We start from the raw sequence: 13,513 nt of genomic DNA, 5'->3' as shown, positions 1-13,513 counted from the left end.
AGAATTCCTTCCTCTTTAGAAAACAAACAACCGTGAGCGCCTCAGGAAAATACCGGGCACTCCTTAGTTATGGACTCTGTATATTACAACCTCCTGAGTATGTGTATGATTCAATGAGTTCAAAATACGTGAAGACAAGACACACATTCTAGATAGGTGAGTGCTGAAAGAGTCTAGGAGGACACAACCAGCCCCTCATACCCAGGACCTAAAGGGGCCATCTAGCAGGTTCCTCAGTTCCTGGGGTAGAAACAGAGGAGGGGGTACAATGTGGTGATTCTTGCCAAGACTCTGTTAGACCTCCCCAAAAGAAAATGTCACCTAAATTACCCAGTTCTCTGAAAATAATCTCTAAATGAAAGGGCCAACCAGAATGGGTCTGCTATTGAGAACAGTGTCTAGGCAAGAGGAAGTGCCCAGAAAGTACAGAGATGATTGAATCAGCTTCCAGGAAGAAGGCAGCAATAGGAATGAACTCAGAGGGGCATCTGTTCCTCACAGCTATGTTATTGCTTAAGTATTCATGAACTAAACACTAGTATTTATCTTCTGTTTTCTCTTTAGTACTGCTTGGTCCTGAGTACAAGTAAACAGTTGACTGTCAAGTAAATCTTTCAATAACCTTGGTGTGTGAGTTTGCTTCCGCATGACCCCTGAGATGCAGTTTAGCATAACCATTGAGGGCACGGAGACTGGAACAGCTGCCTGGGTAGAATCTTGGCTGCACCCCTGACCTGCTGTGTGAGCAAGTTACTTAAATTCGTTATGCTTCAGTTTCCTTCTCTGTAAGACCTACTTCACAAGGTTGTGAGTTTAAGTAAAGTGAAAATATATACAGTATTTAGTAGGATACTTAGCAGATACACTCAGTGCTCCTAGTACTATTATTGAAAGCCCTCCCTGTGATGCTAAAATAGATCACATAGCCAGCAACATTGTAATGGAGCGTTATCATGCCCCTCCAACCAAAGTTTCTTTGCTTATGTTTCTTATCCTGGTCAACAGTAATATAAGAAATAATACATCAGAAGATTTCTAGGTAGACAATTTTATATATATTTATTCCATACCCCAGTTATGCTGCTACTCCAGTCTTTTCTAGATTAGATCCCCTCAATGTCTTAATCTCTGACATGGATAATAATTTACTCCACATGACTGATAAGGAAACTAATAAAACAAGTATTGAATTTTTATTGATGTATGTTAGTAAATAATTAAATATCATAAAAATGCTTTTTCAAATGGCCCAGCAGAAATCACTGATAATTGGCATTAGGGAAATTCAGTGGAAGTAGCAGTTGATCTTTTGTGGTATACTTACCCTTTGAAAGCAGTAACAGGGAGCAGAGTAGTACAGCCTAGAAAAGGGGGAAGTGTGAGCTGGACACAGTAGCTCACACCTGGAATCCCAGTGCTTAGGAAGCTGAAGCAAGGAAGATCATGAGTTTGGAACCATCCTGGGCTACACAGAAGTTCCAGGCCAGCTTGGGTTGCATAGCAAGACCCTATCTCTGGCAACCAAGGGTGGGGGATGTAGCTCAGTAGTCAAATGCTTGCCTCATATGTTCAAAGTTCAGGGTTTGATCCCTAGCACCAGAAAAAGAAAAAAGATGTGTGAGTTCAGTGGGGTGACATTGCTAACAGCATTGTGCCCATGGCCTTTTTTGTTGGCAGAACTCAGTGCACTCTTTAGTAGTAAGTTACTCTGTATGTTAGTGTACACAATTATATATACAAACAAATTTTGCATTATCATGTATTTAAGTAAATTATCTCCTTTCCAAAATTTGAAAATTCCTGGTCACTCCATTTTATTTATATAGATTCTCACTTAATTGTAACTATATATTTTCTAGGATGCCCTATGGTATGTGCTCCTGATATCACCTTGTGATAAAAGTTATGAGCACTCTACCAAGTTGCGGTGCTTGATTGTTTGGCTGGTTGTTTAAGGTTGCTGTGTAGTTCACACAGCCTTGCACTCACAATCCTCCTACCTCAGCCTCCCAGGTACTGGGCTTACAAGTATGTGCCACTACACCCAGCTTGCAGTTCTTCCAAAGTGAGTGAAAAGTAAAGAAAAAGAAATAACCTGGGAATGGGGAAGGGGCGGAGGAGATGGGAGGAAGGGAATAAGGCAGCTTGGCCCCAAATGGCTTCGGAACCCAAGAGAAGAGAGAACCGACTGCCTCCAGACGTGTTATTTTTCCTGCGGCTTCTTGCTCCTTTCCACCCCCACCTCTTCCAGTCTGAGCTTCGAGTACAGTTGAATTTTCACCACAGAACTTGGCTAGGCCTCCTAAGGGACTTTCTTTTTCCCATCTTTCCATAAATTATAGGTTTGCACATGAGAGCAGAACAGATGATTCCCATTATCTTTTGGGTTGTGTGTGTGTGTGTGTGTGTGTGTGTGTGTGTGTGTGTGTGTAAACCCTCTTGCTGTCCACTCTTTAAGTATATATCCCAGCTCACAGAGGTATAACTTTTTTAACATAGGAGCCTGTCTACCAGTTAATTGGCCCCTCCTTCTCAGTAGGATGATCTTCACTGGTTTTCTTGCATGATGTTGACTGCAGTAAATAGGAAGTCATGGTTCTACCATAGCAGGGCCTTGTGGCTTATTTATTCACGTCCCCCAGCCCAGGAATAGAAACCAGTGTACCATACTGCAAGCTCCTTGTGAGTGTGTGTACACGCTCCCTGGTTATTTGGCATTTCTATGATACATTTTACTTTTGTAAATAACCAGTTTAAATAATTGTGAAATAATCGGGCACATCTGAAAAAGTTAATTAACCCCAGCATATAGAAACCATTTATGAATAGTAGTGTAACTTATTAAAAACTAGATTAAGTTTAGAGGCCTCGTGTTCAGAGCAGTCCTTTTTCTTAGGTACCCAGTCTAGGTATAGCACAATAATGGCTGGGGGAAGGAGTAGACTGTGTTGTATCACCTTAGTCTTCCTTTTTGGAATCCTAAAGTGTTGAAGCTAAGCCTCCTAAAGAAACTGATGAAAGGCACAGAGGAAATGAGCAGACGTGGCCTATACAGAGGAGCAGAATATAATTTACTTCCAGATCATCTTGCACATTTCGTTGCACACAGGCATAATAGGCATAGAGTGAAGGAACTATTTGAAAAAGTACCCATGACAGTATGATAGGAAGAAGGCAGGTCGGAAGGACAGGCACCATTTATGAGGAAGAAATGTTAATGTTGGATATACATTTCCATAGAAAACTTGAGAGACCCGCAGGAAGAGCAGAGCAAGCACGGAGGGTCACATCGCCTACTCAGAAAAGAAAAGCAGTGTGGAAACAGAAGCAGCCTCCAGAATGGTGGGTCCTGGCAACAGAAAGGAAAGGCTGCAGCAAAATGGTCAACTGGAGATGCTCGAGGGGGCCAAATAGCCAAAGCTGAGCAAGGGGCGGGGGTAATCAAGGTGCTGCCAAGAAGCATGCTGAAGAGATGGAGAAGCTGGCTAAGGAAGACAGTTTTATAATTCAGGTCCTTCTGAATGAGGCTGCCATCAAGGTGGTCCCAAAATAAGGTCTGGTAAGTGCCATAAATTCCCACTACAACCTTATCTTGTAGTTTTATCAACTAAATATGTACTTACCAACTATCCTCTGCCCTAACCTTGCCCAAGTCGGACTAAATTAATGCCCTCTCTTTTTACTTGACTGCCTGGCAAGTCTTTTGTTCCCTCTGTACTAAATATAGTTCCAGGGACAAAGGGGATGAGATACATGAAAGGCAACAGCTTAGGATATGTTAATATATGTCTTTCTTGATCAAAACCAACTAATCCATCTTAGTAGCCCCTAGAATTAGTGCTTTTGATGTTGGCATTTTATTTATTGATTTATTAGTGACTACCCCCCCATTACTGTATTTCATAATATGAATTCAAATATGATATATGTAGCCATTCTGAGCATTAAATCCTATGTTGATTCTGTTGTTTACGCTAAATAGATGAGACATTGATTTGCATAATTAAAAAGTTAATATATTTAAGCAGCCTTGTTTACCTAAATGGTGACTTACAGTTAAAAAAAAAAAAAAACATGAAAGCTTTTCTCTGTGGTGTGACATTTTTGTCACACAGATGCATTGTGTGTTATGCCTAAAGGCAAGACTGTGTCCTCTAGATGTGTTAGCCAGGTAAATGAGGTATGAAAGGACATGTAAGCAAGATGAGCTATTAATTACTTTAGATGTACATGTAATAAGCTATTCATTTTGATTTAACTTAGCAAAATGAATGTCATTCTTATTCTAGAGCTATATGTTCTTTCTAGAAATATGATACTCTACAACTATATGCCTGACAGAGACTAACATAGGCCTAGACCAAATCTTGACATGGTGTTTCCCAAAGTATGAGATAATGAGAGTAATAGATAACATTTTTTACATCTTAATCTGAGCTGATTACTGTTCTATGAGCTTTACATATGTCCACTCATTTGATCCTCACAATCAGCCTATGAAATGGGCACGGTTTTTCATCCAGTTTCATAGATAAAAAACGTTAGGTAGGGAAGCTTGCTCTAGATCACCAGCTAATACATGCAAAGTTCAGAATTTGGATTCAGGAAGGCTATGTTTAACAGTGCTCCTAGTTACTAAGCAATGGATTGTTGCTGATTCCATTGGAATGTTGACCAAGATGACACTAGTTGTTACAGTAATGATTTTAGGTCGTGCATGAGCACGGCTTAATGTAGCATATGGTAAGAAAATTGTTCCCTTTATTTCTCTCCATTCTTCAGGTTAAGTTGAAGTTCCATTCTGGCGCTGGTAGGACTTGAAGCTTTGATACCTGCTAGCCTCCCTTTTCAGTAGAGTTTGTATCAATAGTGCTGCCAGCAAGTAGAAAAAGGTTCAGGTCCTTACAGGGTTAGGTGAGCTTGGATACTGGTTTTTTACTTAGGATATTATTATAACACATTTTAAATAAATTCCTGTAAGTACCCAAGTGGTTTGATTTAGATAAATCATTAAATAAATAAAAGCATAGATGGAATGCAGCTGTGATGTTGTGACAGTGTTTTCACGTGACTGAAGTTTGAGAAATATAATTCTTTCATTTTAAAACTCTAATGTAATGACTTTGACTTTTAGTGGCTTTTAACTTAAGTTATTTTTCTTTTTCTCCTTCTTGGAATCCCCTGTGCTTTTATCAAAAAGATTCCTAGGCTAGAAAGATAGCTCACTTGGTAATGTGCTTGCCTTGCAACAATGAGGACCTAGGTTTGATCCCCAGAACCCATGCAAAAAAAGTCAGGCATGATGGCACACTTTTGTAATCCTAGCACTGGGGAGGTAGAGACAGGAAGATACTGGGAGCTCTCTGGCCTGCAGCCTAATAGAATCAACGAGCCCCAGGTACCAGTGAGAGACCCTCTCTCAGAAAAATGAGGTGGCTGCCTCCTGAGTAATAAAACTCAAGATTATCCTCACATCTCCATACACAAGCACTCACATATGCATGCTTACCTGCACACACATGTGCATCTGTACACACATACAAAGATTCCCAACATCCTTCTGTGGATTTGGGGCTCATCTGAAATGGAATTTTCACCAGATCTTAATATCACACATATAAAGAGATTCAATTTAAAATAATTTTTCCCCAAGAAATCATTCCATTTCTACTTTTTTGGTTTTGAAGTCTCCTATTTTGTAAAGTAATGGTGATAGTGAATGATGGATTTTATTTTGTTTTTAGTATCCTTTGTGTGTCAAAATTAAAAATTGGAAACACTTTTTTTTAATGGGCTGATCCAGAAAACACAATGTGAGTGCCTCTCCTCTGTCACTCTGTGCTCACGACATAATCCTGCCCAGTTGCCTAGCAGTCCTGAGTATTTCAGGAAGTGATATGGATTCACGCCAAGCTTTCTTTCTAAAGTGCAATCAAGTACTTTCTTCAGGGAAGTTATTAACACGCTCGTGCTTGTGAAACTCTTTCATGTCTGATCCCTAAGTTTATAGTTTTGCCATCAGAAATAGTTATTATGGTTAATAAACCCATTGGAATAATGATGCAGTTGTCCCTCAATATCCATAGATAATTGCCTCCAGGACACCCCCCACCCAGCAAATACCAAAACTCATGTGTATTCAAGTCCTTTATGTAAAATGACAGTACTTATGTGTAACGTACAAACATCCTACTCTAAATCATCTCTACATCATTTATGATATATAACACAATGTAAATACTATGTAAATAGTTATGCCATATTATTTAGGGGATGATAACTAGAGAAAAAAGGTCTGTGCCTACTCAATAAGACACAATATACTGCTTCCCAAATAATTCAAACTGCAATTGGTTGATTCCACAAATCCGGAACCCACTGACATGGAGGACTGACTGCACTTGCTAAGTGCACATTCACTTCCAAAATAGGCAGGCAGTTCAGAACACAGTCAGAAATATTCTACCTGGGCATGATGGCACACACCTTTAATCCCAGCACTCAAGAGACAAGAAGCAACAGATCTCTCTGAGTTTGAGGCTAACCTGATCTACATAGTGAGTTCCAGGACAGCTAGAGCTACATAGTGAGACCCTGTCTCAATAAAACAAAGAAAAAAAAAAAAAAAAAAAAAAGGGAAGGACAACTCCTACCAGTCATTGTTTTGTTTTTCTTTTTATGCAACATTGCTAATGTTGTTTCTGGGACTCAGAAAGACAAACAAGCTAAACATCCTGCACATATTTAAGAAAAAGGTAGAAGTTTATTGAATCTCCATCTTTGCTTCATTTTTTTTCCTTTGACAAACATGAGTTTACATGAGATTTCAGAGATGGTCTGGAAAGAGACCATTTGGAAATGCTGATATATTTAAAAAGAAAGAGAATAGGAGGCATAAAATGCCCGTCAGGGAGGCTAGAGTTGGAAAGAAGGTTTAAGAAGAGCTGAGCCCAAACAAAAAGCAAAGTGCGAAACTCCAATAAGTTGTAAAACAACCCATTGGGATATGACGTGTGTGAGCTAGTCAGGGAAGATTTGACAAGCTGAAGACCAGAATTACAGTAAACCCACAGCAGAAGGATCCCTGCTCCTAGGAAGAGTAGGGACTAGTTGGAAAGCTTTCAGACCAGAATATCTTCAAGCCCCTGCATCATACTGTTGGCTTATTTTACTAACTCTAAAGCTTCTGAGGGCTCCTGGCCCTTAAGTGGTTGTCCTTGTACCTTAAAAGATATTCAGGTTCCCCTCATCTACCCTAGGACTCTGTTTCCACAGCACCTGCTGATGACCTTTCTAGTCTGACTTTAAGCCCATGTTCATTTACAGTGTTTAATGATATATGTCAAGGGGACCTGAAACAGGGCTATCGGATTAATGTCATGTATTCTCTTGGGAATAGACATTGACCCAAAATGCCTGTGGAACACAGAGCTATACAGAACTATGTAAACATCCAGGCATAGCAGTGTGACATCCTACCCATTGATACTTTACAAAATATTTTTAAATGTGTATATAACAGCCAAGGAGGGGAGGGGGGGAGGAGGAGGAGATGTGTGAGTGTGTGTGTTTAAAGCAAGAAGTAAAATTCATTGGGGGGTGTGTGGGTGTGTGTGTGTGTGTGTGTGTGTGTGTGTGTGTGTGTGTGTGTTTAGAACAAGAAGTAAAATTCATGCTCTGACAGTAACACTATCTTCATAGCTTATTTGGAGTGGGATTTCTAATAAATTTTTCTATAACTCTAAACTGGATAATGTAGTCATTTAGTCTCTCCCAAAATTAAAATGACATACATGGATATAGTTACAAGGTCTCTTCAAAATGTATTTGAAAGTTATATTTTTCTGACTTTCTTGTCAGCAAAGTCTTTCCAACTTCTCTATATAACAGATCTTGTCATCTGAGACAAGAGGTAATCTTACTTTTTACTTTCCAATCTGGAGTTTGTCATTTCTTTTTCTTGCCTGATTGTCCTGGCTAGCAGTTCCAGTACAGTGTTGAATACACAAGGGAAGAGCAGACATCTTTGTCTAGGTCTTGATTGTAGGAGAAAAGTATTTGGTCTTTCATTCATGATATTAACTGTGACTCGTTTCATAGATGTTTTATAACACATTGAGAAAGTTCCTTTCTATTCCTCATTTGTTAAGTGTTGATTTTGGATTTTGTTGGATTTGGGGTTTTTTTAGTTACAGAGAAGTATTAGGTTTTGTCAAATGCTTTTTCTGCATCTATTGAAATGATCACGTGGTATGGAGCCTTTATTCTAGTCACATGTTCTATGACATTGATTTTCAAAGATTAACCTTGTAACCTTGGGATCAATTCTAGTTGGTCTTAGTGTATAATTCTTTTTATATGTTGTTTGATTTAATTTGTTAGTACTTTTAATTTTTATTTGTTTTTATGTGTATGAGTGTTTTGCCTGTATGTATTAAGTGCACCCATGTAGTGCAATGCCTGCAGTGACCAGAAGGAGGCATACGATTCCCCTGAAACTGGAATTATGGATAGTTGTTAGCCACCATGTGGGCGCTAGAAACAGAACCCAGGTCCTCTGTAAGAACAACAAATGCTCTTAACTGCTGAGCCATCACTCCAGCCCCAATTTGTTAGTATTTTATTGAGGATATTTTTTCCACTTTTATGAAGATCTTCTTTTCTCTAGTTCATTATTGTTGTTAACAGTTCTATAAATCACTCCATATTAACCTTTCTATAGTTATTTAAATCACTTTTACCCATGTCAGTTGAGTACTATCTTAGATGGGTATCAGCTACCTCCTTCCAAGGCTGTTTCCTTGGCTTATAATTGTTCTATACTTACCTTATACATGCCCACCAACAAACTTCTCAGTATTTACTATATGAAGAAATTTCTAGAACATTTTTTTACCACTATCTACTTATTCTCTAGCAAGATTAGCTCACATCTGCTATGGAGTAGCTGTGGAAATCTGAGCTCGCTGGCCCCTTATCTCCAGCTTTGGTAATAAGTTCATAGAGCTTTCCAATTCATGTGTTGAGCTAGCTAGACCATCCTTTAACCCAGCTCTGATGGTAGGAGCCTGAGAAAAACCTCACCATCAGCCCCTGATATTGTGATGGTTAGCCCGATATAGTGAGAATAGATCTAAGGCCACAGAAAAGAGCTCTCTGGAATTCATTTCATTTCGCCTTCTGCCAGCTGTGGTTTTGGAAAGCATAGTCACAAAACAAGAATGGCACTCTAGATTCCCCTTTCAGTCATTTTCCTAAGTAGAAAAGAAACAGAACCCCTGCCTGGCACATGATACCAAAGCCTGTGATGGTAAAGTCACAGATTCAGAGCCTCTCAAGTTTAGAATTTATATGTCAGTATGACTGAGTTTGCCACACTGGTATAACAGGTACCAAGACATGGACTTGGACCTGCCTTTTAGTCTGAAACATCTATATCATCTGTTGGAAATGGTTTTTGTTATTTGATTAGAACTGTATGATTAGCCACCTCCCACTGTGATAGCCCAGGCCTTCTATTATAATATTCAGAGAAATAAAGAAAACAAGAGAGAGCGCCTCTGACCCTAGTCTAAGAGCCAGGCTTCTGTCAGTAAGCAAGAGAGGGAAAGCTCAAGTAGCCCTTGCATAAGTGGGAATTTGCGGTGTCTAAAGCTGCCCATCCCCAAATGACTGAAATATGTTATTGGCATTTGGCACTGTTTCCTATGTTTTGCTCTCAAGTTTCTTTTTAAAGGGGTTTGAATTTAAAGGCACAACCACTGAAAAATGCAATTTAATCATAGAACTGTAAAAGGCCAAGCCCAGAGTTACCCCAGGATGCTCTGGGTTGTTTTGTTAAACCAGAACTTAGAATCAGCCTTATTCCCAGGGCATGTTAGCAAGGCCAATGCAGGCAAGTGGGAAGCAGAAGAGAAGGCCAAGGACACAGTGAATCGGGCCAGACGGGCCCCAGCTTGGTGCTGCCACATACCAAGCCCTCTCTCTGCTGCTAGGCTGAGCAGCACCAAGGTTTACACTGGCAAAAACAGGAGAAAAGAAAGAGAAGTGAAAGAAAGGGGCTCAGAGCCGTGGAGGGAGAGTAAGAGGATTCCTTGATGGTACCGCACCCACATTGCACATTGTCACAGAGGAGAGCTCCAAAGGGCCTTCTTAGCACCAATTCTCTTTACAAGAAATTGTAATTCTTTTATTCTGACTAGAAAGATGTGCTGACTGCAGGGAATTTGGACTTATTAGCAGTTGCTAAGAGAGAGTAATCCTCCAGGCAGCATAGCAGGGAGGTTCAGACTCCAGCCATTGCTAGACCCGAGTTCAAGTCCTCACTCCTGCTTTGGGTTCTTGTCCATAAAATGGGATGATAAGGTGATCATGAGGTTGTAGGGCTGTAGGTGATGATCTACCTGGCAGGAGTCAGCTGCCCCTGCACTAATCACCAGTCTGATTGGCTCAATACCACAGTCAGCATCTGGATACTTACAAGCTGGTGCTCTTCCCACCCAGGAAGCATGGCTCATTCTTGAAAGTCTACTAGTGTTTATACTGACTTTTAAATTTTATTAAATAATTTTCAAAAACACTAGCTATTTGGAATGCTTATATAAGATCCCATTACTGCAATTGATTTAATTTTCTCACTTTTTATTGGCTATTTAAAGGTTTCTAATTCTTTAGTATTACAAAGAATATACTATGATATATATTCTTGTGCAAAATCATTTATTTTCTTATAAGATAAAATTAGAAGAACCACTATAGTTAGAGGCTTTGAGCTTTTTTAAATACCTGGGATATAATATTTGTAACCTCCATGCCACTAAAACTAAATTGACTATTGTCATACAAAGAATCACAAATCTGGTAATTTTTTAGAAAAAAAAAAAAAGACTTCTCATTGTTTAACTTTGAGTGCCTACTTTTTATTACCTATGAAGCTAATTTTTGTTTTGTTTTGTTTTTTGAAGGCAGCTGGCCTGGAATTCGCTATGGAGACTAGACTGACCTCAATCTGACAGAGATCTGCCTGCCTCTGCCTTCTGAGTGCTGGGACTAAAGGCATACACCACCAGGCTAAAGCTAAATTTTTATATCTTTATTACAGCATCTATTTTTAGTTTTCTGATGACATCTTATGCTTTCAGGGAGCATGCTGTATTTTTTGGTTAGCCTATATATTAATGCTACATATATGTGATATTTTTCCTGGTTTTATTATATGTCCTTAGATTTCTTAGAAGTGTTTTGAGATAAAAAAAAGTATTTTCACCTTTTATGTGTTCAGATCTGTCCTGTCCATTTTTCTCCTTGTATAATTTCTTCTGTGGCTTTAAAGCCTTTGGAGTCTTCCCTGCATGTTCTTGGTCTTTTAAATAGTTTATGTGGAAAGCTAGGCATGTAGCTCAAGGTCAGAGTACTTCTCTAACATGTGAAAGAATCAATTTGATCTCCAGCTCTGCAACCTATTTTCAAAGTTTATTTTGAAGTTGGGCATGGTGGTACACACCTTTAATCCCAGCAGTCAGGAGTCAGAGGCAATCGCATCTCTGTGAATTCAAGGCCAGCCTGGTCTACATAGCTAGTTCCAGGCCAGCTGGGGAGACCCTGCCTCAAAAAAAGTTTATTTTGTACATTTAGTAAATTTAATCAATTTCCGGAAATTCTTTCACTTGGGGTATGAAGTAAATATATATCTTGATTTTTTTTTTTCCTAATTGAGTCAGTCACTTCATCTTGTTTTTCATAATCCATCTTTCCTATGCTGACTTTTGATGAATCAAACTGCATTCATTATCATCTACTCTGAGTGTTTCTGAGTAGTCACCTATATTCCTTGATGACAGTTTCATTGCAGTATCAGTCATTTAAATCTTCATTTTGATATCCAGTAGCACATAGGCATCCTCATATTCTTGTCTTAAAAATCACCTTACTCAGGCTTTACCTTTTACTCTTCCAGATAACTTTGGCGATCATTGCATCAACCCAATTTACTCTTTATGTTTTTCTCATTTTGTTGCAATTTCCCCTTTCTTTTATTTTTGTATAATTTTATTCAATTTTTATGCATTTTGTAAAAAACATCTTAATCATCTTTATACCCATTCCCATCTGCACCTCTTCATATTCCTACACACCAGATTTCATGCATTCTGTCATATATGTTAAGGTTTATCAAGTCAAGCTTTAGTACCCAGATGTCCCCCAGTGCAAGTTCATTAATTGGAGCTAGTCAGCCTATCTAGAGTCTCTCTCTTAAAGAAGATCTACTCTCCCTCTCCCAGCAATAATCAGCTGCCAATAGTTCTTCGGCTAAGGTTGGGACCTGCTGCTCATTTCCCCAGTTCTATGCTCAGTTTTTGTCTGATTGAGTCTGCATGGGTCTTGCGAATGCTGACACCATTGCTGTAAGATCATATGAGCAAGGACCCAGAGACCCAGAAGACTGTTTCCTTGTGATCATGCACTAAACTTGGCTCCTACGCCCCCTCCTCAACAATAGTCTTTAAATTATTTTAATTATTGTACTTAAAGTTGAATTTTTAACTTGTTTGTTTGTTTTTGTTGTTGTTGTTTTTGTTTTTAACAACTGGAACTCACCATGCAGACCAGGCTGGCCTCCGCCTCACAAAGATCTGCTTGCCTCTGCCTCCCAAGTGCTGGCATTCAAGGTGTATACCACCATGTCCAGCATAATTGTTAATTTCTTAAGCAGTATCTTTTATGTGGGATGAGAAAAACACATATATAGTTTAATTTTTTTTTTTTTGAGACAGAGTCTCCCCATAGCCCCAGCTGGCCTGGAACCCACTATGTAGACCAGGCTGGCCTCGAACTCACAGAGATCCACCTGCCTCTGCCTCCCAAGTGCTAGGATTAAAGGCATGCATCACCACGCCCTGTCATAGTTTAATTTTTAAATTTTATTTTATGTGTATGAGTGTTTCATCTACATGTATGTAAGTATACCATGTGTATAGGGCCCTTGGAGACCAGAAGAAGCCATCAGATCCCCATAGAACTGGAGTTACGTACTGTTGTTAGCCACCATTTGGGTGCTGGGAACCAAACCCCAGTCCTCTGCAAGAACAACAAAGTGCTCTTAACCATTGAACCCCAAAATAAGTTCATTCTTTACTTAATAGTCTTAATGAAAATTTAAACTAGGGGCTGGAGAGATGGCTCAGCAGTTAAGAGCACTTGGCTATTTGTGCAGAGGACCCATATGTGGTTCCTAGCACCCACAGGGTGGCATAACTCCAGTTCTATGGGGATCTGATGGCTTCTTCTGACCTCTGTGGGCATTGCACAACATGGGTACACTTACATACATGCAGGCAATGCACTCGTGTGCATAAAAAAGTAAAAATTTAAAAAAAAGAATTAACTTATAGTAAGATTGAGTGATAGCAACCAAATGCTGCTAAAACTTGTCAGGAAGCACTTAAAAAGCCAGCTACTTTCTGTCACGTTGAAAGACTTACACACTCAGATTAAAATCCATTTTGGATGTATG

At 39.3% G+C, this 13,513-nt stretch overlaps 1 protein-coding gene across 5 annotated transcripts in view; it reads left to right on the top strand.

Moving 5' to 3' along the window:
- The window catches only part of Plekhm3 (pleckstrin homology domain containing M3), a 188,329-nt gene that overhangs the window by 132,750 nt on the left and 42,066 nt on the right, over positions 1-13,513 (top strand). The window contains exon 7 of one of the 5 annotated variants that reach the window (XM_029569901.1): positions 3,241-3,264. The exons of the other annotated variants lie outside the window; for them this stretch is intronic. Coding sequence (XP_029425761.1) covers positions 3,241-3,249 — 9 coding nt within the window. The 3' untranslated portion in view covers positions 3,250-3,264. Of the gene's footprint in view, positions 1-3,240; positions 3,265-13,513 lie in introns of those variants that run through there. 5 annotated transcript variants of the gene reach the window in all.

The sequence above is a fragment of the Nannospalax galili genome, unplaced genomic scaffold (assembly GCF_000622305.1).
Source record: "Nannospalax galili isolate Female #2095 unplaced genomic scaffold, S.galili_v1.0 scaffold281, whole genome shotgun sequence".
Taxonomy (NCBI): Eukaryota; Metazoa; Chordata; class Mammalia; order Rodentia; family Spalacidae; genus Nannospalax; species Nannospalax galili.
This window is presented reverse-complemented; position numbering and strand designations above follow the sequence as displayed.